This window comes from Cynocephalus volans, chromosome 3 (assembly GCF_027409185.1).
Source record: "Cynocephalus volans isolate mCynVol1 chromosome 3, mCynVol1.pri, whole genome shotgun sequence".
Taxonomy (NCBI): Eukaryota; Metazoa; Chordata; class Mammalia; order Dermoptera; family Cynocephalidae; genus Cynocephalus; species Cynocephalus volans.
In genome coordinates this window covers 76360345-76384613 of record NC_084462.1, presented here as the reverse complement: position 1 = coordinate 76384613, position 24269 = coordinate 76360345, and the positions used below count along the sequence as shown (strand labels likewise).

The window sequence follows — 24269 nt, the reverse complement described above, 5'->3', positions numbered from 1 at the left end:
CAAGACAACAGGTGTAAAGTGATCCATATGGAGTCTTTTGAATATTCGAGCACCCGCAGAAGCTGGGGGATTGAGAGTGGCTGTGCCACTAGGAACAGGCCGGTAAGGTGGGCAGCCCTGTTGCACTGGCCACGCTACGGCTACAAGAACCCCTGCCACTGCTGCCCAGGAGCCCAGGTCTTGGCCACCATCCTCAATGGCATCAACAGCTTCCAAACATGTGTGCCTCTGATTGGTGGAGCCAACTTCACATGCCTGCTGCCAAGTGGAGGGAGATTGGGAAAGTCAATTCCTGACGCCACCGCCTACCTGCTGTGTGGCATTGGGCAAATCCCTTAACCTCCTTGTATTTCCATTTCCTCGTGTATAGAACAGTAATCGTAATAACACAATCCACCTTTAGAGTTACTATGATAACTAAATGAGATGATATATGTAAAGTGCTAAGAACTGTGCCTAGCACAGTATAAGCACTATTTAAGTATTTGCGATTACTATTGTTATCCCTTAGGAAGATGGGATTCATAAGATAAGAAATTCTCCCAAGTAAAGAAAATGGAAGGGGGTGGGGGACAAAACAATGACAAGTATGTACTAAATCTTAATTCAGTGCTGAGGAGTATAACAACTATGAATTACTCTACTTATTCATAAAAATATCAATGTGCATAGGGCCCAGGATGCAGATAATGCCTTATCTTTTTATCTATATAAATCAAACTAAATACAATTAGAACCCCACCATCAAAGTTGGTAAAAAGCACCTATCGATCTTTTGGAGGGAAGAGAGGCTCCCTCCCTATTATCAAATAAGAGCCGCAGAAGATTGTGGGGTTGAGTTGCTGTTCCAGTGCTCTGTGAAAGTCCCCAGGCCTGTGGAGAATATTGAAGGGGGAATCTGTTTTGATAGCTAGATGTGACCAAAAAGGTACTGGACCAGAGGGAGATATCACTTATGTTGCCCTACCCAGTTGGGGAAGGATTTGGCCAAGCAAAGCAGATAGAAGATACCGGGAAAAACAAAACCTGTTTATACTTCAGTGGGTTAAGACCTCTCAAATAACTAGTTGCAGTTGTTAACTACCTCTTTAAGGGTAAAGAAAGCCCAGACCTTCAGGATTCGGAAGACAGGCTACCTTCTTGGCAGAACCCAATTCTGAAAAAATAAAACAAAACCCATTTTTTCTCAATATGTTATCCTACCACACATCCAACCACAGCAGTTTGATTGGTAAAGTGAGCTTTAAAACATTTTGAGTAGGGGATAGATATTATTGCATTTGAGTTTCAGAATATTCAGCCTGGTTCATACTCATCTTTTTTTAATTAAATTTTTTATTTTGAGATAATTGTAGATCCACTTGTAGTTCCAAGAAAAGAGACAGATCCTGTGTACCTTTTACCCAGTTTCATCCATGGTAACATCTTGCAAAACTATACCACAATATCACAACCAGAACAATGACATTGTTACAGTCAAGATACAAAACATTTCCATCATCACAAGGATCCCTCATATCACCCTTTTAAAGCAACCCCCACTTCCCTCCTGTTTTAGTCCATTTTGTGTTGCTATACCAGAATTACCTGAGGCTGGGTAATATATAAAGAAGAGAGGTTTATTTGGCTTATGATTCTGGGACAGATGCGTCTGGCATGGGCCTCAGGCTGCTTCTACTCATGGCGGAAAGTGGCAGGCAGCCAGCGAGTACAAGCAGATCACATGGTGACAGGAAGCAAGAGAGAGAGAGAGAAGGTGCCAGGGTCTTTTTAAGCAATGAGCTCTGGTGGGAACTAATAGAGCGAGAACTCATTCATTAATTCCCCCGCCCCCAGGGAGAGCATTAATCCATTCATGAGGGATCCGCCCCCATGACTCAATCAGTTTCCAACACTGCCACATTGGAGATCAAATTTCCACATGAATTTTGGAGGGGACAACACATCCAAACTCCATCACCTCCCAACCCCATCTCCTCCTTAACCCAAGTCAACCACTAGTCCATTCTCCATTTTTATAATTTTGTCATTTGAAGAATTTTGTATAAAAGGAATCATACAGATACATACCTTTGAGTACGGCTTTAACTCAGTAATTTTCTGGAGATTCATCCAGGTTATTGTGTGCATTAATAGTTGGTTCCTTTTTATTGTTCAACAGTATTTCATGGTATGTCTGTACCAGGTTTGTTTAACCATTCACCTGATAAAGAACATCTGAGTTGTTTCCAGTTCTAGACTATTACCAATAAAGCTGCCATAAATATTTGTGTACAGGTTTTTGTATTAGCATAAGTACTTATTTCTCTGGGCTAAATGTTCAGGATTGCAAGTACTGGGTCATACGGCAGATGCATATTTAGTCTTTAAAGAAACTGCCAAACGGTTTTCCAAAATGGCTGTACCATTTCCACCAGCAATATATGAGTGATCCAGTTTCTCTGCATCCTCACCAGCATTTGGTATTGTCACTATTTTTTATTTTTGCCATTCTGATAGGTGTGCAGTAATACCTCGTTGTAGCTTTAATTTGTATTTCCCTAGTGAAATGATTTTGAACATCTTTTCATGCGCTTATTTGCCATCTGTATATCCTCTTCGGTGAAATGTCTCCTCATGTCTTTTGCTCATTTTATAATTGGATTGTTTGGTTTTTTACTGTTTTGAGTTCTGAGAATTCTTTATATAGTATAGATGCTAGTCCTTTGCTGGATATGCGATTTGCGAATATTTTCTCCCACTATGTAGCTTGTCTTTTCATCCTCTCAATAGGGTCTTTCATGGAACACTTCTCTCTTTCTGACCATACTCAACCAAGTTAGTTTTTATTTATCTTTAAAGTCTTAGATCTAATTTTCACTTCATTTGTAAAATCTTCCTTGATCTCCTAGACTAGATCAAATCTCACAATTATAAATTCTCAATACAGTATGAACCTCTCCTTCACAGCACTTATTACAATTGGGATTTTACATTTATTTGTGTGTGTCTGTGATTCGTGACTATCTTACCCTCCAGCCTATAAATTCCATGAGGGCTGGGACTGTGTCTGTTTTGGGTTGCCACTGTAACTTAAGCACCAACTCTGTCCAGCCAAGAGCAGATATCCACTGAATATGTGTTGAATGATTAAGAGTAGGGTCCTGCAAAAGTCTTCTATGAACCTGAGATCAAAAGTACATTGGGTACAAAACTACACTATCAACCATAAGTGAATCGTTGTGTAGTATATGCATGTATTGAAAAAAATATACTGTACTCCACAAATATGTACAACTAAATGTTAAAATATTTTGAATTTTAAAAAAAAGTACATTGTGAGGCATTCAGAAGAGTAAAAAAGAATAGGAAACAAAAGTATTATCTCAGTGGTAAGAAACTGCACAACAGCCGGTCACAGGATAACAATGATGGGTTCCCAGCTGTTTGAACAACTATATCAAAAGAATATTGGCTACTGTACTCTGACCCCCTGGAGAGAAGTTTCTATTGGTGCACTAGTGGATTCTATCTGAGGTCCAGTCCTACACAATATTTTGTCTTTTTTTTTTTTTTTTTTTTTTTTTAAAGATGACCGGTAAGGGGATCTTAACCCTTGACTTGGTGTTGTCAGCACCACGCTCAGCCAGTGAGCGAACCGGCCATCCGTATATGGGATCCGAACACGGGGCCTTGGCGCTATCAGCACCGCACTCTACCGAGTGAGCCACGGGCCGGCCCCCTACACAATATTTTGAACAAGATACAGGCTTGCCTATCTTGTCTGCAGATGATATGAAAGTCAAAATGTTTATGAAACAATTTATGATGAAATTTAGATTAAAAATTATATCAAATGAAAATACTAAGCCAAAACCAATAAGATAAAGGTTAATAGAGATATATGTAAACTTGCAGTTAGGTTAAATCAATCTTGCAAGTGCATTATACAAAAGTGAAGCTGGGCTTGATTATATAGTTTGTGTAAAAAAAAGACTTTGTTGCTGACCACAAATTCATTATGAACCAATGATGTGATTCAATTGCTAAAAGCACTAACTGTCCAGAGGATGAGAGGTGATGGTCTCATTATTCCAGTTGACTATTAAGCACTGTGTCTAGTTCTTAGAGCCAGTTCTGGGCCTGGAAGCCTTGAGATATGAAGAATGGTTAGATCAGCTATAGAAGTTTAGCTTGCAAAAGTAAACACTAAGGGAAAACAAACACTGATCTCAGATAGAGGCAGTCCACCAAATTTCTACTTCTAATTTTAAAAGTGGTACTCTTGAAGTTCTTTCATGTTTTTTTATTGCCACCATTTCTGATAAGTTCTTTTTCATATTTTTATGTTCTTGTTTCATTTATTCTTATTTTTGTTTCATAATTCCTTGTTTGTTTTGTGGATATTATACATTCATTTCTCTTTTTGAGAATTCTTTAAAAATATATTTATTTCGTTTTCTATCACCCACTACTTTTAAGGCAGGGAATGACCTCTTTTTCTCTTCTTTTCCTATAGATTGTTCTACTGCTTTCATTTTGTCTGGGGTGATTTCACATTTTGGTTGTTGATTTTGTTGTCAGTATTTCTTAGAAATCTTTTTTTCATATGTTTTGGAAATTTGGGTTGCAGTTTATTTTTAGTGGAAAGTTTCTTCCCTTCTTCCTTTTCTTCTCTCTCTTTCTTTCTGCCTTCCTCTTCCTCTCCCTGTCTAGTGGTTTGCTTTTCTTCTCTCTGGTCTCTGTGGCTCCCAGTCCAAAGCCAGATCATATGCTAGGGTTCTGGGCTCCTGCCCCATGGTAATAGTAAAGATCCTGCCAGCATGTCTACAGGCAGCTTAGGTTTCCTCCTAGGCACTCGATGTGCATAGAGAACATCTATTACCTGTTATGTTACCTTGACAGAAATCATACTTCAGGTGGCCTCTGTATACCTACCGTTAAGTTGGAAGTCCACCAGGACATTGGCTTTTTTCCTCTACATGGCTCTATGTTTCTGTTCCATTTCTCATCTAGGGAGAGGTATAGAAGAGTACATAAAACTTATATGTACAGTTCTAAAAAGAATGGGAAGGTGAGCACTTGTAACTACCATTAGCTAAATCTTTTACATTTTTCTCTTTAAATTTTTTGTCTTTCACTGTCACGTGCTTAGAGTAGTGGTGACCCCCACAGTGGGAACCTCTAATACCACCTTGACAGAATGTACCTGTCAACTGTGAAAGTTATCAGTATCAAAATGGAGTCACTAATGTCAAACCCGAACTAAGTGGAGCCGAAAGACCATGAAGGAGGGGCCTTCACATGTATGCCTAAGACAGGTACTATGCAAGAAATTCCTCAAAATCACACTATTACAGACAAGCCGCTTGCCCAAGGACACTTTCCTAACAATGGCATCTCCACAAATGAACTAATGCTAACTCCTGCAACAAGCCTCTGTAACCAATGGTCTCTGTTTAAAAACAGTCTACATGGACTTCCTTTTTGTATATCTTTAAAAGCTCCTCCCTTCCCCCAACCTCCTTGGATAAGCCTATGATCTATCATAGCACACATATCCCAGAATGTAATCCCGTTACTCCTGAATAAACTCTGCTTTGAAGAGCCAGTCTCTCCGTCTCTCATTTTAGGGTGATACCCTCTAACTGCAGGTGGCATTCCAGAGACCTTTGTGAGTTTCACTGCTAAACCCTCTGGGCCCTAGGATACTCTGGTCTGGGGAGAGAAAGAAGGAGTCTTGGGCTTTGTGAGTAGCCCCAGCACCTTATAATTATTTAGCCCCAGTATCTTCTCACTAGGTGTGGTCACCATTATAGCCCTTTCCTCCAATTAAATAATTATTACCTCAAGATGTTTACAGCTTTTTCTCCTGACAACAGCTTGTCAATTCAAGTCTGTGAACTCTTTCTCTGTATATATTCCACCTGCAAGAAAATACAGCATCATTTTATACATGGGATGTATTGCCCCAAGGCCTAAAGTATAGGCCTATAAGATCTCACAAATCATATATATATTCCAAAATATAAAAATAAAATTGCAAAACTGGAATGTATAAATGTTTAATTACCTTCATAATTAATATTTCAACTTCCTTACATGTTAAATTAGGATTACACAAGTTTTACATTTTTTTTTTTTGTAATTATTCCCTGTGTCCTCCCACCAACCTCTCCCCAACCTCCCTCCCCTTACCCCTTCTTCCCCCTGCCCTGCCCGGCAACCCTAGGTATGTTCTCTCCCTCTGCAAATCCAATACACCACTGTGGTCTTTCTTTTCTTCTTTCTCTCTTAGCTCCCACTTAAGAGTGAGGACATGTGGAATTTTTCTCTCTGTGCCTGGCTTATTTCACTTCACATAATTTTCTCCAAGCTCATCCATGTTGCTGAGAATAGCAGAATTTCATTCTTATTTATGACTGAGTAGTATTCCATAGTGTATATACACATTTTCCTTATCCAGTTGTCTGTCGATGGACATTTAGGTTTTTTCCATATCTTGGCTACTGTAAATAGAGCTGCAGTGAACATGGGAGTGCATGTATCCCTTCGATATGATTTCCATTCCTTTGGGCATATACCTAGAAGTGGGATTACTGGATCATATGGTAGATCTTATATGTAGTTGTTTGAGAAACCTCCATAATGTTTTCCATAGTGGCTGTACTAACTTACAGTCTCCCCAACAGTGTAGGAGAGTTCCCCTCTCTCTACATCCTTGTCAGTATTTGTTATTCTCAGTCTTTTTTATTACAGCCAGTCTAACTGGAGTGAGATATCTCAATGTGGTTTTAATTTGCATTTCCCTGATGATTAGTGATGCTGAGCATTTTTTAAAGCACCTATTGGCCATTTGTATGTTTTCCTTTGACGTTTTACATTTTGTAGCAATTTGAGATTAGATTTCTTATTTTACAAGAATCTCTGATCATTTACAGATGCCCAGAAATCATAGCTAATTGTAAATTACATGAGTTACTTTCGGATTAAAAATTTTCAAGCACAAATTTTTTAAAACATTTTTCTTTTTTATAGCAAAAAAATTAATAAGGTCTGGATATTACTTCCTATGTTTGATAAGGAGCTAAACCTCCAGAAGTAAGAGATTTTTTTAAGTCTAGGGAAATGGAAAGAGCTGAAATTAGGCTTAAAGAAGGGAGATGGTAAGAGACAGAAAAGAATAGCGTTCTGAAGAAAAAGGAGATGCCTGCTAAGCGTCTGTTTTGTGCCAGGCGCTGTTCCAGAAGGTGAGGATCCAAAAGTTAAAGTCACGGCTCGCCAAAGAAGTCACAGCCTGTTAAGGAATCTGACAAGTTCTGCGATACAACGTTGTGTTGCTAAGGAGGCGTGCATATGGGGGCGGTGGGGAGGCAAGATGATGGGAGCGAGAACTCCCTGGGACCAGGACTAGGAAGGCTTCTCTGAGATGACATTTGATGAGGGGAGGCAAAGCAAAAAAAAAAGTAAGGGGAGAAAGACGAAAAAATATCAAGACACAAGGCAAGGAGGAAGGGAAAGGCGGAGGAAGGGCTCGATGCGATCGGCGCTCCGGCCGTGGGGCGTCGACTGCTAGGTCTGAGCGCGGTCCCCGCCGCTCTCCCCGCCCTCCCCTCCCCACCCTTCCCGCGCCGCCACCGGCTGGGCCTGTGCGAGCTCTGAGGCGGCCAGCCCTCCAGAAACGCCATGTACCAGCTCCTGTCAGCCGTGACTGCCCGGGCCGCGACCTCCGGGGGCCGGGCCTGGGGCTGCGGGCGGCGCGGTGCCCACCAGCGCGCCGGGCTGCCGCCGCTCGGCCACGGCTGGGTCGGGGGCCTCGGGCTGGGGCTGGGGCTGGCCCTCGGGGTGAAGCTGGCAGGCGGGTTGAGGGGCGCGGCACCCGCGCAGCCCCCCGCGGCCCCCGACCCTGAGGCGTCGCCTGAGGCCGAGTCGTCGCAGGAGCAGCCCCTCGCCCTGAGGTCTCCGCAGACCCCGGCGCCGCCCCCCTCCAGGTGTTTCGCCAGAGCCATCGAGAGCAGCCGCGACCTGCTCCACAGGATCAAGGTGCGGCGACTAGGGAGGGGGGATGTAGACGACCGGGGATCCGGCACCCTGCTCCGGCTCACCCCGGAATAGGGCCCTTTCGTGGTCATCTCCCGGGACTGAGCGGACCTCACCCTAAGCGGTGGGGTGCCGGCGGCTTGCTGACGAGAAAGATTTCCCGTTTCTCGACGGACAGTCATGATCAGATGCTTTTGGGGCTTGCCCAATTCGGGGCGGAGGTCACCGCCCGCTCGGGGACCGCCCCTTCCCCCCAGTGTGCGAACTGGGCGCTCTCCTCGCGGTTAGCTTACACCGCGGTGCCTGAGCCGAGGTGGGCGGGGCCCGGGCTGAGGGCGGGGCCAGGCCGAGGTGGGCGGGGCCCGGGCCGAGGGCAGGGCCTAAGCCGAGGTGGGCGGGGCCCGGGCCGAGGGTAGGGCCTAAGCCGAGGTGGGTGGGGCCTGAGAAATCCCAGGTGAGAGTGCCCCGGGATGTGCAAGGTTCTTCAGCCTGTCTTTGAACTGTCCGTTCTTTTCCCCTTCGCTCTTAGGATGAGGTGGGCGCACCGGGCATAGTGGTTGGAGTTTCTGTAGATGGAAAAGAAGTCTGGTCAGAAGGTGGGCTCAGAAGTGTTATTTAGTGGCTTGTTTTGTGCCAGTTGGTGAATAAAATATTGATGTTTTACTGGTTGAGTGAATCCCATGAAATGCTATTCCCTTTACAAACATATGTAGAGAAAATATTTAGAATAAAGGATCAGGGGGGTTTGTGGGTTTTTTTTTTATCACATTTAAAATGTGACTAATAAATAAATTGGAATCTTTTTTTTTTTTTTTTTGTCTTTTTGTGACCGGCCGTACCGCGCTCAGCCAGTGAGCACACCGCCATCCTTATATAGGATCCGAACCCACGGCGAGAGCACTGCTGCGCTCCCAGCGCCGCACTCTCCCGAGTGCGCCACGGGTTAGCCCTGGAGTCTTAAAGATGACTTGTTTCTACTCTCACTTTCCTCTTAGGACTGAATTTATTGGGTCTGAAAGTTGTGTGTAGAACAATCTGCTAACTGCATATTTGTAGATAACCCTTATGGGTAGATAAAACGTCAGAATTTCTATATTCTTTTTTAATTCAGTCAACAATTTATTGAATTACCTATTCCGTAAAAGGCACTGTACTAAGTACTGGGGACATATACTATTCCTTGCCCTTAATGAGTTTACAATCTATTTTATTTTATCTTTTTACTAGGCAAAGGTGTCAACTATTTTTTCAAACAGAAGCTAGAAGCTTTGGGAGAGGGATTTCTATTCATTTTATGATACTTTTATCAAAGTATTATTTTATAACTTCTCCACTGCACACAAATTAGTCCAATTGGTCATCCAGGTTTTTAGGAATCCTACTTTTAGAAAATGACATTTCAGACATCATTTAAAGAAAGTAGTACTTTTAGGAGAAGTTGATGGGAGCCTGAATAATAGACCTAACATGAAAAATCTTGTAATCAAAAATTATATAAATATTTAAGTATTTCTACTGAAAATGTATGGCTTTCACACCATCATAAAGTTCAGAAATCAAGTCAAACAATCATAAGACAGAGACCGTCTGTAATCTGAAGAAGAATAGTGATATTTTATTTAAAGAACATTGAGTAATTTATTTAAAATGTGGAACAACCAGATTATTTAGATAAGCTAAGAAAAATTAGTATCTGAATCAGATGGAAAATTATTGTTGCACACAGGTATAATTTCAATTTAGTTATAAGGTTAAATTGTGAGGCTTACTGTTGTCAGTGTTGCTAAGACTCATCCCTTACATGTCCAGTTTTAAGTATCTTATAAAAGTAGAATATCTTTTTCTTTAGATAAATAAACAGGGTGTTTTAAGATAGTATTATTTCAGTTTTTGAAGACTTGTTTGACTATGAAGCCAATTAAGATTAATTTTTTTTTTTTTTTTTTTCTTCCTCAAAGGTTTAGGTTATGCTGATGTTGAGAACCGAGTGCCTTGTAAGCCAGAGACAGTTATGAGAATTGCCAGCATCAGCAAAAGCCTCACAATGGTTGCTCTTGCCAAATTGTGGGAAGCAGGGAAACTGGATCTTGATATTCCAGTACAACATTATGTTCCTGAATTCCCAGAAAAAGAATATGAAGGTGAAAAGGTAGTAAAACTCATAGTTCATTTCACTAATTGCATGTTAAATGGTCTCTACTAAAATTTATATTTAACATGTTTCATAGGATTCTTTGTTTTCAGTTGTTGTTAACGGATTAATTTCTTTTTATCCAGATGATAATCAGCCAGGTATTTTTCTGAAATTTGAAGCTAAGAATCTGTACGTGACATTTTTCCAGCAGCAGTTCAAAATGGAAAATATTACTGAGGCATTATTCCAAGGCTACTAACTTTTTATTGTACAGTTTAATATTGTAATTGAATTTTCATGTTTTTATAATTAGGTTTCTGTCACAACAAGGTTATTGATTTCCCATTTAAGTGGAATTCGTCATTATGAAAAAGACGTGAAAAAGGTGAAAGAAGAGAAAGCTTATAAAGCCTTGAAGATGATGAAGGGGACGATGGAATCTGACCAAGAAAAAGAGTTGAAAGAAAAAGGAGGCAAAAATAATGAAAAGAATGACTCTGCTAAAGCTAAGACAGAGCAGGATAATGAAGCCAAATGCCGGAATTCCAAACCTGGCAAGAAAAAGAATGATTTTGAACAAGGCGAATTATATTTGAAAGAAAAGTTTGAAAATTCAATTGATTCCCTGAGATTATTTAAAAATGATCCTTTGTTCTTTAAACCTGGTGAGTGTTAATTTCTTCTCTTAACAAAATCATTATTGAAGTGTTAATTTTCAGGAAATCCAAAATGATACCATCCTGAGTGATTGTGGTATGGGCCAGTCCAGGGTTTGCCTTTTTGTATGTGATTCCTAATAAAGCCTACCATCCAGGCAGGTAGTTGTTTAGATTTAGCCTCTTTGGAGGCTACCCAGTCATTTAGAGGATTCTTAGTATTATGATATTCATGGGAAATTATGGAGAAATGTTAGAATAATAATTCTCCAAATAAAACCTGGACCAAAGTAGACATGATAAAGTATTACTAATATTTTAGTAAGTAGAATTTAAATTGCTCAACTTATTTTGTACTTTCATTCCTTAAAGAAATTAGTGTTGATCAACTTAATTTTATTTCCCATAACGCAGATCTATAAAAATAATTCTTTGTTTTTGTATATTTTTTGATACGCCTATTGAAACCACTTAATATCTTTTAGTTTACCATAGGCTTATGTACTTTTATTCTATTTTCATTTTAAAAGTTGTTTCTACTATGAATAGATATTATACAGATATAGATAATAAGAGTAAAGAATATATAATTATGACTTTGTCTTAAAAAATAGTTTCCACACATTTTTAGTACAGATCATACAATCTTAATTTTCCAGAATCCAAAATGATATAGTTAAATACTTGAAACAATATGTATATTTGAATATGTATTTGCATTTAAATATGTATTTGAAACAGGTTTTTATGCCTACATAGATTTTATTAAAATAAGAGCTCATACAGCTATTTATTCCTTCAACAGTGTGTAGTAGGTATATTAGGGACAGAACAGTTGACCCAAGAAATCAAATTTGCTTTTCTGCTCCTTCCTATTTTGTCAGTTTGAAGGATGTTTGTTTTATTTTGTTTTGAGGTAGGATTTATTCACTTATTTCATTATCAGAGAAAGGAGTAGATCCATGTGAAATTTTAAGTATACTGATCATAATTTTATTCTTGTGTTAGGGACATGGAATAAGCAGGGCCATTGCAAAGTTAACTGAATTTGTTGACATATCATCTGTGATCTTTCTCTAAATGCTGAAATAAAATATTCTGGTTTTAAAGGTATGCCAATTTTCAGTGGGCAAATATTTTACATATTTTTGAATAATAATCAATCATTTTCTTTTTTTTCCCCTTTTGCAATGAATTCTCAAGGTAGTCAGTTTTTGTATTCAACTTTTGGCTATACCCTACTGGCAGCCATAGTAGAAAGAGCTTCAGGATATAAATATTTGGACTATATGCAGAAAATATTCCAGGACTTGGATATGCTGACAACTGTGCAGGAGGAAAATGAGCCAGTGATTTACAATAGAGCAAGGTAAACGAATACTTTCTGGTGTGTCTAGCTATATGCATCTTAACAATATGATACCAAAGACAAATTTTCCTTTTCTGCGTTCCAAAGTCAACTTGCCACAGTTTGGGAGCTTTTCTGTATATCTATTTTTCTGTCTATAAAGTGAGGGAAATAAAATGTGTTTGTAAAGTACCCCAAGATCATTAGATGAAAGGCAGCAATAATAATTCAAGCACATGAATAATTAAACCAAAATTGTACCCATCATGAGCAGCTGTAATTTGCTCATTAATCATCCCAAAGCTAATGCTTTGTTTGTTTACCTTTTATTATTTTCATGTTTATTTTGAAATAATTTTGTACTTACAGACTAGTTGCAAGAATAATATGAAAATTCATATATACCCTTTACCCAGATTCCCCAAATGTCATCATTTTACCACATTTGCATTATCTATCTATATGCTGTTTTTTTCTGAACCTTTTGGAAATAAGTTGCAGACATGGTACCCTTTACCTGTAAATATTTAAAGTGTATTTTCTAAAAAAAAGGACATTCAGGAAATTAACATTGGCACAAAGCTTTTATCAAATCTACAGACATTCAAATTTTGCCACTTGTTCCAATAACCTTAATAGCAAAAGAAAAGAAAAAAAAAAATCTGTTCAGGGATTCAATTCAGGATGCCACATTACATTTAGTTGTTATGTCTCTCAGAAGTCACATGATGTCTATTTGTCCCATTATTGGTGATGGTATTTTAATCACTTTGTTGAGGTGGTGCCTGTCAGATTTCTCCAGTGTAAAGTTTCTATTTTTTTCCTTTGTAATTAACAAGTATATTTGGGGGGGATACTTTGAGACTGTGTAAAAATCCTATTTCTCACAAAACTTTATACTAGTTTTAGCGTCCATTGATGATTGGTGACTAAATCAGTTATTTCAGTGATGGTTGCCAAATGGTGATTTTTTAATTTCATCATTCATTCTATGTTTGTTAGTTGGCATTCTGTTATAAAAAAGTCCTTTCCCTTCTCCCTTATTTATTTATGTATTTATCTATTCATAACAGTATGCACTCGTGGATTCTTATTTTAGTCAGTGAGTTATAATTTGTCACTACCAGTATTTAATATCTTGCTTTCAAAATATTAACTATATAAAATATTAAAAGGAAACTATTTGTAAGAATAAATGGCTATTAGGTTTCTTACCCGTGTGTGTGTGTGTGTGTGTGTGTGTGTGTGTATTTTTTTTTTAGTAGTTAATTGACTTTTTAATAATTTTTTATTCTTATTGTGGTAAAATATACCTAACATAAAATTTACCATCTTAAGTTTTAAGTGTATGGTTAAGTGGTATTAAATACATTCATAATATTTTGTAACCATTACCAACATCCATCTCCATAACTCTTTTCATCTTTTAAAACTGAAATTCTGTATCTATTAAACAATAACTTCCCGCTACCCTGGTAACCACCGTAGAAACTTTCTCTCTTTATAATTTTGACTACTGTAACTATCTTACATAAGCAGAGTCATTGTATTTATATATTTTTAATCAAAGAATTTTATGTTTGATTTTGTGTGTTAACAGTGAACATTAAAATGCTCTTCTGATCTGGAATATGTAGACTCCTGCTACATGCCATTAGTGAGGGTAATTAAGATTTTTGGTGTATTATAAAAACACTATGTGCTATCTAACTAAAATAACTGAACACTTAAGAAATATCAGATTTAAAGAATTGTTTTATAGTTTGGCATCCTTAGGTACTTTTTTAATTATAAAGATTAAATTTAAAGCATTTGAAACATAGTTTCTCCCCCTATTTTCTTTTACAGCTTTTAAATGTAAAATATCAAGTTGCAGTTACTTATGTAAATTTGGGTTGGCTATTCAAATAAAATTCTAGGCAAATTGCTTAAGCAGGCTTTAATGTAATTTATGAAGAGGCTTCAGAACATTGACTTTGATAAATTAACTAGATTTTTGTCCTTAGGAGAGAAAAATGTTATGACTTTAGATAATGTCAGATTTGATTCATTTACCACTATAATAGAAAAGGGGTTAGTCAGCTTTTTAGCCTTTTCATAGTTTTATATTTTGCTTATGATTTATGTTAGGGAGGGGTTTTCTATGATCTAGAGTTCTAATTACTAATTTATATTATCTAAAATAAGTACAACTATATAAAAGTGATAAAAAAAACTTAAATGTTAAGTTGAGATGAGACAGGATTTTAAAAATGTGGACCAAATACATAAAAATTCCTTGTTTGAACTGGTATACTCCAAAATCACACATGGAAGTGTTTGAATTTTAAAATTATTTCATTAAATTATAAAAATCTGAGCTTATTTTGTGGAGAAAACTTTGAGATTCTACAGGAAATGAAAAAAGTTTAGTTGAACACAGTGTTAGCAAAGCAATAAAGATTTGTTTTACATTTTAAAGTAATTTGAAGTTTTATTACTGGAGGAGAAAGTACATTATTTGAAAAGCAAATATTGGTAACTTTTCAGAAAATCTTTAATTCAGAGAGAACAAAGAAAGAATGCTAATGAAAGGGCAGTTATGTCAAATGTTAGAAAGATAATTCAGAAGTTTATAAAATGGCCAAAGTTCAGTGATCTCTTGATTACTTATGGCCTGAACTATTTATTCATTTTGTTAAGTATTTATGTTCTGTACTGATTTTTTTTTTTCACTCCTTTTTCCTCCTAGTGTAGTGGTTTTCAAACTCTAGGTTATGACCAATTATTGAGTTGGAAAATCAATTTAGTGGGTTGAATACCAGCATTTTTTTCTTTAATGGAACAAAGAAGAATAGAAAATAATAAAGTGCATTGCATATAGTAAGGATAAATATAAATTTTAGGGTAAAAGGCTGCTGTAGCAAAGAGAGACCAAAATACTGTCACTTGAAGAAAATAAAAGTTTAATTTTCTCATGCATCATTCCTGAGGTAAGTGGTTCAGATTGTCAGACAGTGCTGCTCCACACAAGTCTTTAGAAACCCAGATTCTTCTGTTTTATTGCTTCTTTCTCCATAATAGTGTTCCCATCCATATAATCAGAGCTACGTCACAGTCCCACTAGTGTCCCAACTCCCTGGAAAGGGGGAAGAGTGTAGAGGAGCATGCACTCAGTGCCTTAAGGCCCAGATGTGCAAGTGTCACTTCACTTCTCACCTTCTGCTGGCAAAAACTTAGCTATATGTTCACACTTGCCACAAGGGTGGCTAGGAAATGTAGTTTCTAGCTGAGTAGGCATCTGTCTTGCTATAATTCTTTTACTAAGGAAGAAGGGAAGAATCGATTTGGGGGAAAACCAGCCATCTATGCCACTGTATTATTCCATAAACTTTCTGTTTTGGGGGGACAGGGGGGTGTTCATGTGGTCATTTGGTCAAAATGAAAAATACATTCTTTACTGTGTGTTGGGGTAAAACAAAAATGTTTGAAAGCCATTCAGTGAAATATATCAAACTAAAATTTTATCATTTTTATAATAACTTGGGAGAGAATTTTGAGGCTACTTACTAATATGAGTTTTATGGTTATGGTGGGGTTTTTTTCCATTTTATTATTCAATTTGGTAGAAAGGTACCACATTTAACAAATCAACTGTTACTTTTACCTTGCATATTTCCATTAGCACATGCTTTAGAAATGGTTTATTTGTACTTTCTAAAGAAATAGATGAAACAGTGAAACAGTGGGTATCCCTACACTAGTTCTATGCAATCCTCTGTTGTAGTTAAAATTACTGATTTTTAATTACAAGCTTATTAAAAGGATTAAATATGCATTGCAAGTAACTCTATAGCCTAAAAGAGATTTGGGGGGACCTAAAATAAATTAAGTTAGCAACAAGCAGTGAATTTTAATATTTTTAATATCCTGCAGTTCTCAACCACTTCAGATTCTTTGTGTTTATTATTTTTACGTCTAGCATATTCTTCTGGAAAGCGTAAGAAAAATGACAAATACCAGAGATTGACAGTTGAATCTAAAAATTCTCTAGCGAAGATTGGATAGATGCATGACCTTATTTTTATTTATATCTAGGCATTTGAAAATGAATTTCTAGATCTGTATGTAAGAGGGAGAAGGACATTATGTATACTCACTGAGTCTCTTTTCTAAACTGAAAATTAAGGCTCTATGAATGTACAGACTGCAGAGCAGCTATTATTTTCTGGGGGTTTTTGATGAGTGATTAATTTGTAACTTGCACAAAAATCAAAATATGGCATGTGATGGTGAGTTAATTTCAGTTTCACTCCAATGTTTTGAAAAAAGGCAGTGAGTTTCCATTTCTAGTGTCAGTGGTTCCTGTGATCTCTGGGGTTGGTTGGTTTGTTTTTGTTTTATGTTTTTAGATTTTTGGTAGTACCCAATGGTTCTAAAGGGGTAGTTGATTCATCTTAGTTAAATTAAATGGGCTGCTGAAATAAAATAGGGCACTAAAAGAAGAAGGAAATATCATTACCTAGGAAAATTTTCTGTCTATTTGTTTTGGTTTTATTTTATTTGATACAGTATCTGTTTGGGCCTCTAAAACAGCTCTGGGGAGCTGGCTGGTTTAGCTCAGTTGGTTAAAGTGTGGTGTTGATTAACAGCAAGACAGGCTGGCTTTTATCACGAAGGCAGAAGGTTAGGATCCCCACACCAGCCAGCTGCCAAAAAATAAATAATTGAACTGATTAACATCAAGATAAGGGTTCAGATCCCCGTAACAGCCAGGTGCTAAAAAATAAGTAAAACTCTGATTCTTCTTCTTTTGTAATAATTATTTTAAAGGAATTTAAAAGCACCAGCTTTTGAGGGGAGTTAAGGGAGTAAAGGAATCTTCTCAAAGATATTTACAAAAAACCTTAAAGTAAAACTTAAATGTATATGTTTCTATTCATGGTACTATTTGGCAGGAAATAAAGTTTTCAGCTTTGTTATTTAGTCTACTGACTTCTTGGCATAATCATAAATCTGTTTATAATATCCTGACTAAGGCTTTTTAAAGTTACTATATCCCAAGAGTAAATGTCTATCTTTTTTATCACTTTTCTGTGTATATATCTGTGTGTTTAAAATAGTGCCACTCAGTGTCTGTCACCTGTTTGAAGTATTTCCCCAGAATCCCACCTCAAAATACTACTTAAATTTCTTGGGTCAGAATTTTAGCCACAAGGCTACACTTAGCCGTAAAGGAGGCAAGGGAATTAATTTTTAGCTGGGTACTTTGTTTTCCTGAATAAACATGGGATTTTCTTAATGGAAGAATAGGAACACTGCTTCTGTATAAGCAAATAACTATATTGATTCTGTATAGCAAATATACTCTGTATAGACAAGTAAACTAAATAACTCTTTAAGAATACATCCGTAAGGGAGTGGAGTGAATGTACTTGCCACTGAAAGATACTTGGTTTGTCGCTAGGGAAATCCTTAGTCAATGCATTATCTTATTATTAGACCTTGTTTATATTTTCTGTGTTTGACCCAGTGATTGCAACAAAAATTTCTAATTTTATAACTGGATGGGACTAAAATGAATTTTATTTTCTGAAGAATTTGCTGTATTTTGACAGCACAGATATGGCTTTTACCTTTTATTTATTTTCTAGAGTGTCTTCCAGAATTAAGCATTTTTTCTTATCAAGCTTTTTTATGCCTTTAGCTGACAGGACTTTCTACTAGTAGGTTCAATCCAAATATTAATACAAAATGTTAAAGTGGGATTTGGTTTTTATAATATGCGTTTTAAATTCTGTTGGTTTTTAAACTTCTCATAACAGTAAAATACAAAGTGATGCATTGTTTCTAAAGGCATTTAAGTAGCATTTTAAAAATAAAAATATTTTGAATTTCTCAGTTTGTAGATGTAGATTTCTGTGATTATATAATGTTCTTGTGCAGAATCTGGAGATTCTTAAATATGTAGGAAGAGGTTGTTTGTCATCTGGAATTTTTCCATCAGTTATTCAGTTACAAAGATGTCTCAGTACCTTACCCAAGAACTTGTGTCTATTTTCCATTCTTTTAAGCAGAATTCCCTAGGAATTTGAAATAATAAAGTTTATCATTCAGCTGAACAAAATTATTTTCATGAAAAGCTACTAATTTATTCTCCATGAAAAGGAACCAAGAGATTAAAGTCTAAAATTTGCCTATTTAAAATTTAGATTTCTAGATTAAAGTCTAGAATTCTCTATATTTTTATATTTAAAGGAAGAATGACTGAGGAATTCTAGTTTCCAACCTAGTATTTGAAATGCTTTACTGTTAAAAGGAAGTTACAGAAATCTGATTATTAGCCAAAAATATTGGTAGTTCTGGTTGACAAGCTTGGAGTTCACTCTAAGAAATATATTTCTCAGTGAGAAAATGTATTTCTATTATGTAGCTTCTTTTAGATTTGATTTTACTTGATTGGCTGGAACTAAAAGTTCAATCAGAGTTGAAAAGGAAAGTGATAAGGGCCTAAAATATGGGAGTGGCCATAGGAAGGGAGAAGGGTAAGAGACAAAGCAGACATTGAATAAATAGGATTTAACATCTTCTTATTGGATGTGAGAGTTCAGGGCAAGAGATTCATCCAAGGTTTTATAATGAGGGTTTTAATGGAGAGAAGAAATATAACAAGAACGTTTGGAAGAGATTAATTTGGTTTTACACATGTTGATTTTGAGACATGAGAAGACCACATATCAAGCCATTGGTTCTCAAAAGAGCATATTAAGATCCCCTGTAGACTTCTTTTTTTAAATCTTCAGACACTTACCTGTGGCCACTTCTTTCCTAACTGCTAACCCTACTTCACCTAATACTATGACTTGGACTTTTAGAGAACATATAAGGATCTTGAAAGAAGAAAGAGGAGTCATTTTCCTAACTGTGTATGTTCACAGACCCTCCAAAGTTATGAATTTTGAAGGGAGGAGGCCTACAGATGATTCTAACAAACATTTCTTCCTTTCTCCCAAACCAAATTTGAGAATTACTAATGTTATAGAAAATCCAGTTGTAAATTTGGAGCAGAGGTTGTGGTACAGGTGCAAATTTGTAGTTATCTCTGTAGAAGAAAAGACCTGGTAACTGGAAACATTAGTTATTGGAGGAGTAATAGGGAGTTATAAGATTGGGAGCTAGAAGAGAGAGCTTAGAGAGCACAATGGCCTGCGAGGAGTGCTAGGAAGTACTGGCTAACAGTGCTACAGGGGATAAATCAGACAGGGCTATAAAAAGGGAATTGGAAGATCCTTGGTAACCCACAAGAGAGCTGTTTAGAAATGATGGGGAACAGAAGCCAGATATTGAGGGTTGAAGAATGAATGAAGAGGGGTGAGTACATGGAAACAGCAGGTGTGGACTATTTAATGTAGTTCAGGGGTAAATATAGAGAAAAGACTGGTAGCTGGAAGCTGTAGGAAGAAAATTTTTTTTCCATTGGAGGAAATTTGAGCATTTTGTCAACCAAAGTGAAGGAATGGAAGTTCTTGGCATGGCATAGAAGGTCCTTTGTGATCTATCCCCTGTCTACTCCTCCAGCATTACCTCTTGCCACTTATCGTCCCAAGCTCCCCAGCCTGGCCTCTGTGAACTGCCATTTCAGCAATGCTCATTATCACTAGTGCTCAAGACTCCTCACATCCATCTTGCTAGTCATCCCACAACCTGTTACTCAGACAGTGGTCCAGGGACTAGTAGCATGGGTATCACTTGAGAGCTTGTTAGAAATGCAGAATTTGGGGCATCTCCCCAGACCTACTGAAGCAGAATCTGCATTTTAACAAAATCTCCAGATGATTCATATGGTGCTTTGAAATTTAAATTGCCCAAGAAGACCGTTAGCCCCTGGAGAGTAGTCACAGTGTATGGTTTTACTTGTCCCTCCAGTGCTGTATAAGATGTCTTCATTAAATATTTGGGTAACAGGTGATGTTTTCATTTATTCAACATGTTTAATGAGCACTGACTGTGTGGCAAGTACTGGTCTAGGCAGGAGAATCATCAATGAACAAGGTAGACAAGGTGCCTGCTCTTATGAAACTTACATTCTATGGGAAGAGTCAGGTGAACATGTAAACAAATAATTTAAATAAGAATTTTGGATATTGATATGAAGAAAATAAAATAGGGTGATGGGATATAAAGTAACAAGGAGAGAGTATGGGGGATCTATTTAGAATACATTAGTTTTAAGCCATGCCAGTTGAGCTGAGACATGAATGACAAGGAGAGCTAGCTTGCCTTTTTGCAAATTCAGAAATAAGTTTGGCATGAAAGAAGTGAGGCAAGGTGTTATTAGTGATGAGATCAAAGAGGTAAGCATGGGCTAAATCATATTGGACAGTGAGTTTTTGTTTTTCTTCTTTTTTTTTTTTTTTTTTTTTGGCAGCTGGCTGGCACAGGGATTGAACCCTGGAACTTGGTGTTATCAGCACCATGCTCTTAACCAACTGGGCTTACCAGCTAGCCTGGACAGTGAGTCTTAAAGCTGTCCCTTAATTTAACAAATATCCTGAAATGAAAGCCATAGCTAATATGTCCTAAACTCAATACTCTGCAATATAAAGAATAAGTAAAAGGAATATAATTTATAAGAAATAATAGGTATTTCAATGTGTTAAAGTTTACTTATGACATTATAAGACATAAAATAAGATGCAATTTAATACATAAAAGTATTGTAAATGTGAACTTCCAGTGCAGACTGATATAGGTGAATTTATTGCTGTTTCAACTCATGTCCTTGGTGACCAACTCTAGGTAAAGTTTTGAGCAAAATAAAGTGTGTTTTTCCTTCAATTTTCAGCATGGTAACATTCAAGAAAAATGCATGGTAGAGTAAAAAAGTGCAAAAAGTATTTTATGTTTAAATATAATACACAGAGGTTTCTACATTCTGCTAGTTATAAACCCATTTTTTACTTACATGAATATCTTAGGGGATAGGTGAAGGTCTTGCAGGATATGGGAGAATGCATCATTGTGTGGAGACTTTTCCATACATCACAGGGTACTTGATAGGACCCTTGAGCTCCTATCCACTATGTATCAGTAAGAGCCCTCTAATAATTGTGACAACTTTAAAAACACCTCTCCAAAATTCTCTTAAGGAGTTAGTACTACCTCTGTTGAGGGCCACAATTGCGTCGTAGGCCATGGTAAGAAGTTTGGATTTTTATTCCCATTGCAGTGGTAACCGTTGGAAGGTTTCAAATGGATGGGAGAAGGGGGAGACATAATCTCTGGCTTCTGAGTACAGAGTAGACATCAAGGAGAGAAAATAATCTAGGGAGTATAATGGATAGAGCAAGGTTTTTGAGGCAAAAAAGAAGCAATCAAAGATGCACAGAGTGGAATTAGTTTTAAAAACAATAGGAAAATTTCTTAAGTGACTAGAGAGAAGGAAGAAATAATAGACAGTGATGTAAATACATTTTGAGATGAAGATGGGAATTTCTAGCTCACTTTGGATGGCCTCCTTCTTCTTAGTAAAATAAAGGATATGGTTATCTGCTGACTAGGGCTAAATTGGGGTAGAGGATTGAGAGTGGAAGAGATTGGGAATAGCTGATATGAAGAAAATAACCAGGAAATAACCAGGAAAAGAATGAAAAGATTTAATAACAGCAGTGAAGACCCTTAGTAAGAGTATGAAGTGATGTCAGTCAGCTTTGATATATGGATTTCTTGGCAGATAAGGAATCAAGGGAAGAGGGGTACATAGATTCATTCAGGATTGGTGGATTGGTGTGGGATTAGGTCAGGAGAATGAGGAACCCAAAGGTGCTAATAAGACTGCAGCTGAAATAATTGAAGTGGCCAATAATATTATAGTTGAGGCTAAAACAGAAAAAGCAGGTGAGATCAGTAAGAACTAAAAGATCCCCAAAAATAGGGAAGAGGCAAGGGAAATAGATAGAGGTCACAATAAGGACAGAAAGCAGGTTCAGTTGTAGAGTGGGAACAACTGGAAGTCCTAGCCATAGGAAGAAATTTGTGAGTTTGAGATGTTAGAGATAAAACAGTAAGTGATGGTGAGATTCAGGTCTGACAGTGCTTATGAATAGCCGAGGTAAAATGAAGATCATCAGAAGTGAGGCAGGCAGCAAACTGAAAACCTAAGAGCACTACTTTATTATGAATCTTGAATTAAAGGATCCTTATGAGCAAAGCTTCATTTTTTTTGTTTAATTATTTTATGATTTCGATTCATTTACCTAATACTTATGATACAGTCTCCTCATACTAGCAGGCGCTTTGTCTTTTTTTTTTTTTTTTAAACACTATCCAGTCATCAAAACACATAGTAAGTGCTCCATCACTAATTGTTAGATTCATGAATAAATAATAGCTATCATTTATTTAAGTACCTACCAGAAATATGCAAAGCATTTTATATATATATCTTCCTATTTCTGCAAAATAGGTATTTTTATCCCCATTTTATAAATTAGGATGCTGAAACAGAGAGGCGGCATAGAATAGGGATGCCAGACTGCCTGGGTTTGAATCCAACTCTGCCGCTTGAAAGGTGTGTGACCTTGGACAAGTTATTTATACTCCCTGTGCCTCAGTTTCCTCATCTGTAAAAATAAGGATTTATAATACCTATCTCCTAACATTGTTATAAGAATAAATTAGTTCATATTTGCATAGTTCTGCCTGGCACATAGTAAGAACTGTGTGTTTGTTAATCAAATAATATAAGCATAACTAGTAAGGGTGAGAGTTGGAATTCAGACTGAGGTTTGCTAACTCAGCCTCTCCTACTACACCAAGAAAGTACCATGTCACATCAGTATACATGATATTTACATGGTACTTTAATCCAAGAAATCTAGTCTTCTTAAAAATATTAACCTTATCCCCAAACATCACAATGTTCATACTTTTAGTTATAAAATTCACTTGTGGTACATGATTCAACGTTAAGCCCAAGGACTAGGAATGTCTGCAATGACAGGTGTTTCTCCGTATGCATGGAGTAAATATATCATGTGTAATATTAATAAAATTTTGCTGGTATTAAAAGTTTGATACACTCAGCATGGGTAAGCCATACCAATAGAAAAAACCCACCTTCTATGGTTTAATTCACAGGATAATCTGTATGTCATTAGTATCTGAATCATACTGAAAATTAGTGGTTAGTTTATAGTTTCTGAGAATGCGTGATCACTATATTGAAATACAATGTCCCATGTACATTTTGATATTCATTTTCATGTGTAAAGTCAATCGTAGACTATTAAGTATTTAATGACCATTCTTATTTCATTTTAGATTTTATGTTTACAATAAAAAGAGACGTCTTGTCAACACACCTTACGTGGATAACTCCTATAAATGGGCTGGTGGTGGATTTCTGTCTACAGTGGGTGATCTTCTGAAATTTGGGAATGCAATGCTGTATGGTTACCAAGTTGGGCTATTTAAGAACTCAAATGAAAATCTTTTACCTGGGTATCTCAAACCAGAAACAATGGTTATGATTTGGACACCAGTCCCTAACACAGAGATGTCTTGGGATAAGGAGGGTAAATATGCAATGGCATGGGGTGTTGTGGAAAAGAAGCAAACATATGGTTCTTGTAGAAAGCAACGGCATTATGCCTCACATACTGGAGGTGCAGTGGGTGCCAGTAGTGTCCTGCTGATCCTTCCTGAAGAACTGGACACAGAGGCTATAAATAACAAGGTTCCCCCAAGAGGAATAATTGTTTCTATCATATGTAACATGCAATCTGTTGGCCTCAATAGCACTGCTTTAAAGATTGCCCTGGAATTTGATAAAGACAAATCAGATTGATACCTTAACATCATGATGCAAAATGAGCTGCTTTTTGTGGTTTTTTTTTTTTTAAACAGTAAAGTTCTAAAATATGTGCTATTTTTAAGAATAAATTTGTAATAGAGTATAATTGAATACAGAGTATTATGTACCTCTAATTGCTTGATTTTGTAACTGTCTTTTATTGTAAAATTAGTTCTTTATACTCAGGGAAGTAACTATATTGTTTTTACTTTTTGAAAAAAGTTAATTCTTGAAATAAAATATTCTGATAAAAATATGGACTTTGTGTAATATAGAGAA

The 24269-nt window shown here is 36.9% G+C and overlaps 1 protein-coding gene across 2 annotated transcripts; it reads left to right on the top strand.

The window, feature by feature from the left end:
• The first annotated feature begins 7616 nt into the window (after positions 1 to 7616).
• LACTB (lactamase beta) lies at positions 7617 to 24171 on the top strand. Of its 2 annotated transcripts, XM_063090516.1 has the most exons (6): positions 7617 to 8022; positions 8549 to 8615; positions 9978 to 10168; positions 10467 to 10818; positions 12013 to 12178; positions 23459 to 24171. In XM_063090516.1, exons 1-6 carry the CDS (start codon positions 7666 to 7668, stop codon positions 23982 to 23984), a joined length of 1659 nt encoding a protein of 552 aa, XP_062946586.1. In that variant the 5' UTR covers positions 7617 to 7665; the 3' UTR covers positions 23985 to 24171. The 2 variants fall into 2 exon arrangements, with proteins under 2 accessions (XP_062946586.1, XP_062946587.1); XM_063090517.1 differs by lacking the exon at positions 23459 to 24171 and having other exon boundaries at positions 12017 to 12142.
• The last annotated feature ends 98 nt before the right edge of the window (positions 24172 to 24269 follow it).

Coding starts and splice junctions, on each gene's coding strand:
- LACTB (XM_063090516.1), top strand. CDS start 7,666: ATGTACCAGCTCCTGTCAGCCGTGACTGCCCGGGCCGCGACCTCCGGG. Junction 8,616..9,977: donor AAAAGAAGTCTGGTCAGAAG/GTGGGCTCAGAA, acceptor TCTTCCTCAAAG/GTTTAGGTTATGCTGATGTT. Junction 10,169..10,466: donor AAGAATATGAAGGTGAAAAG/GTAGTAAAACTC, acceptor TTTTATAATTAG/GTTTCTGTCACAACAAGGTT.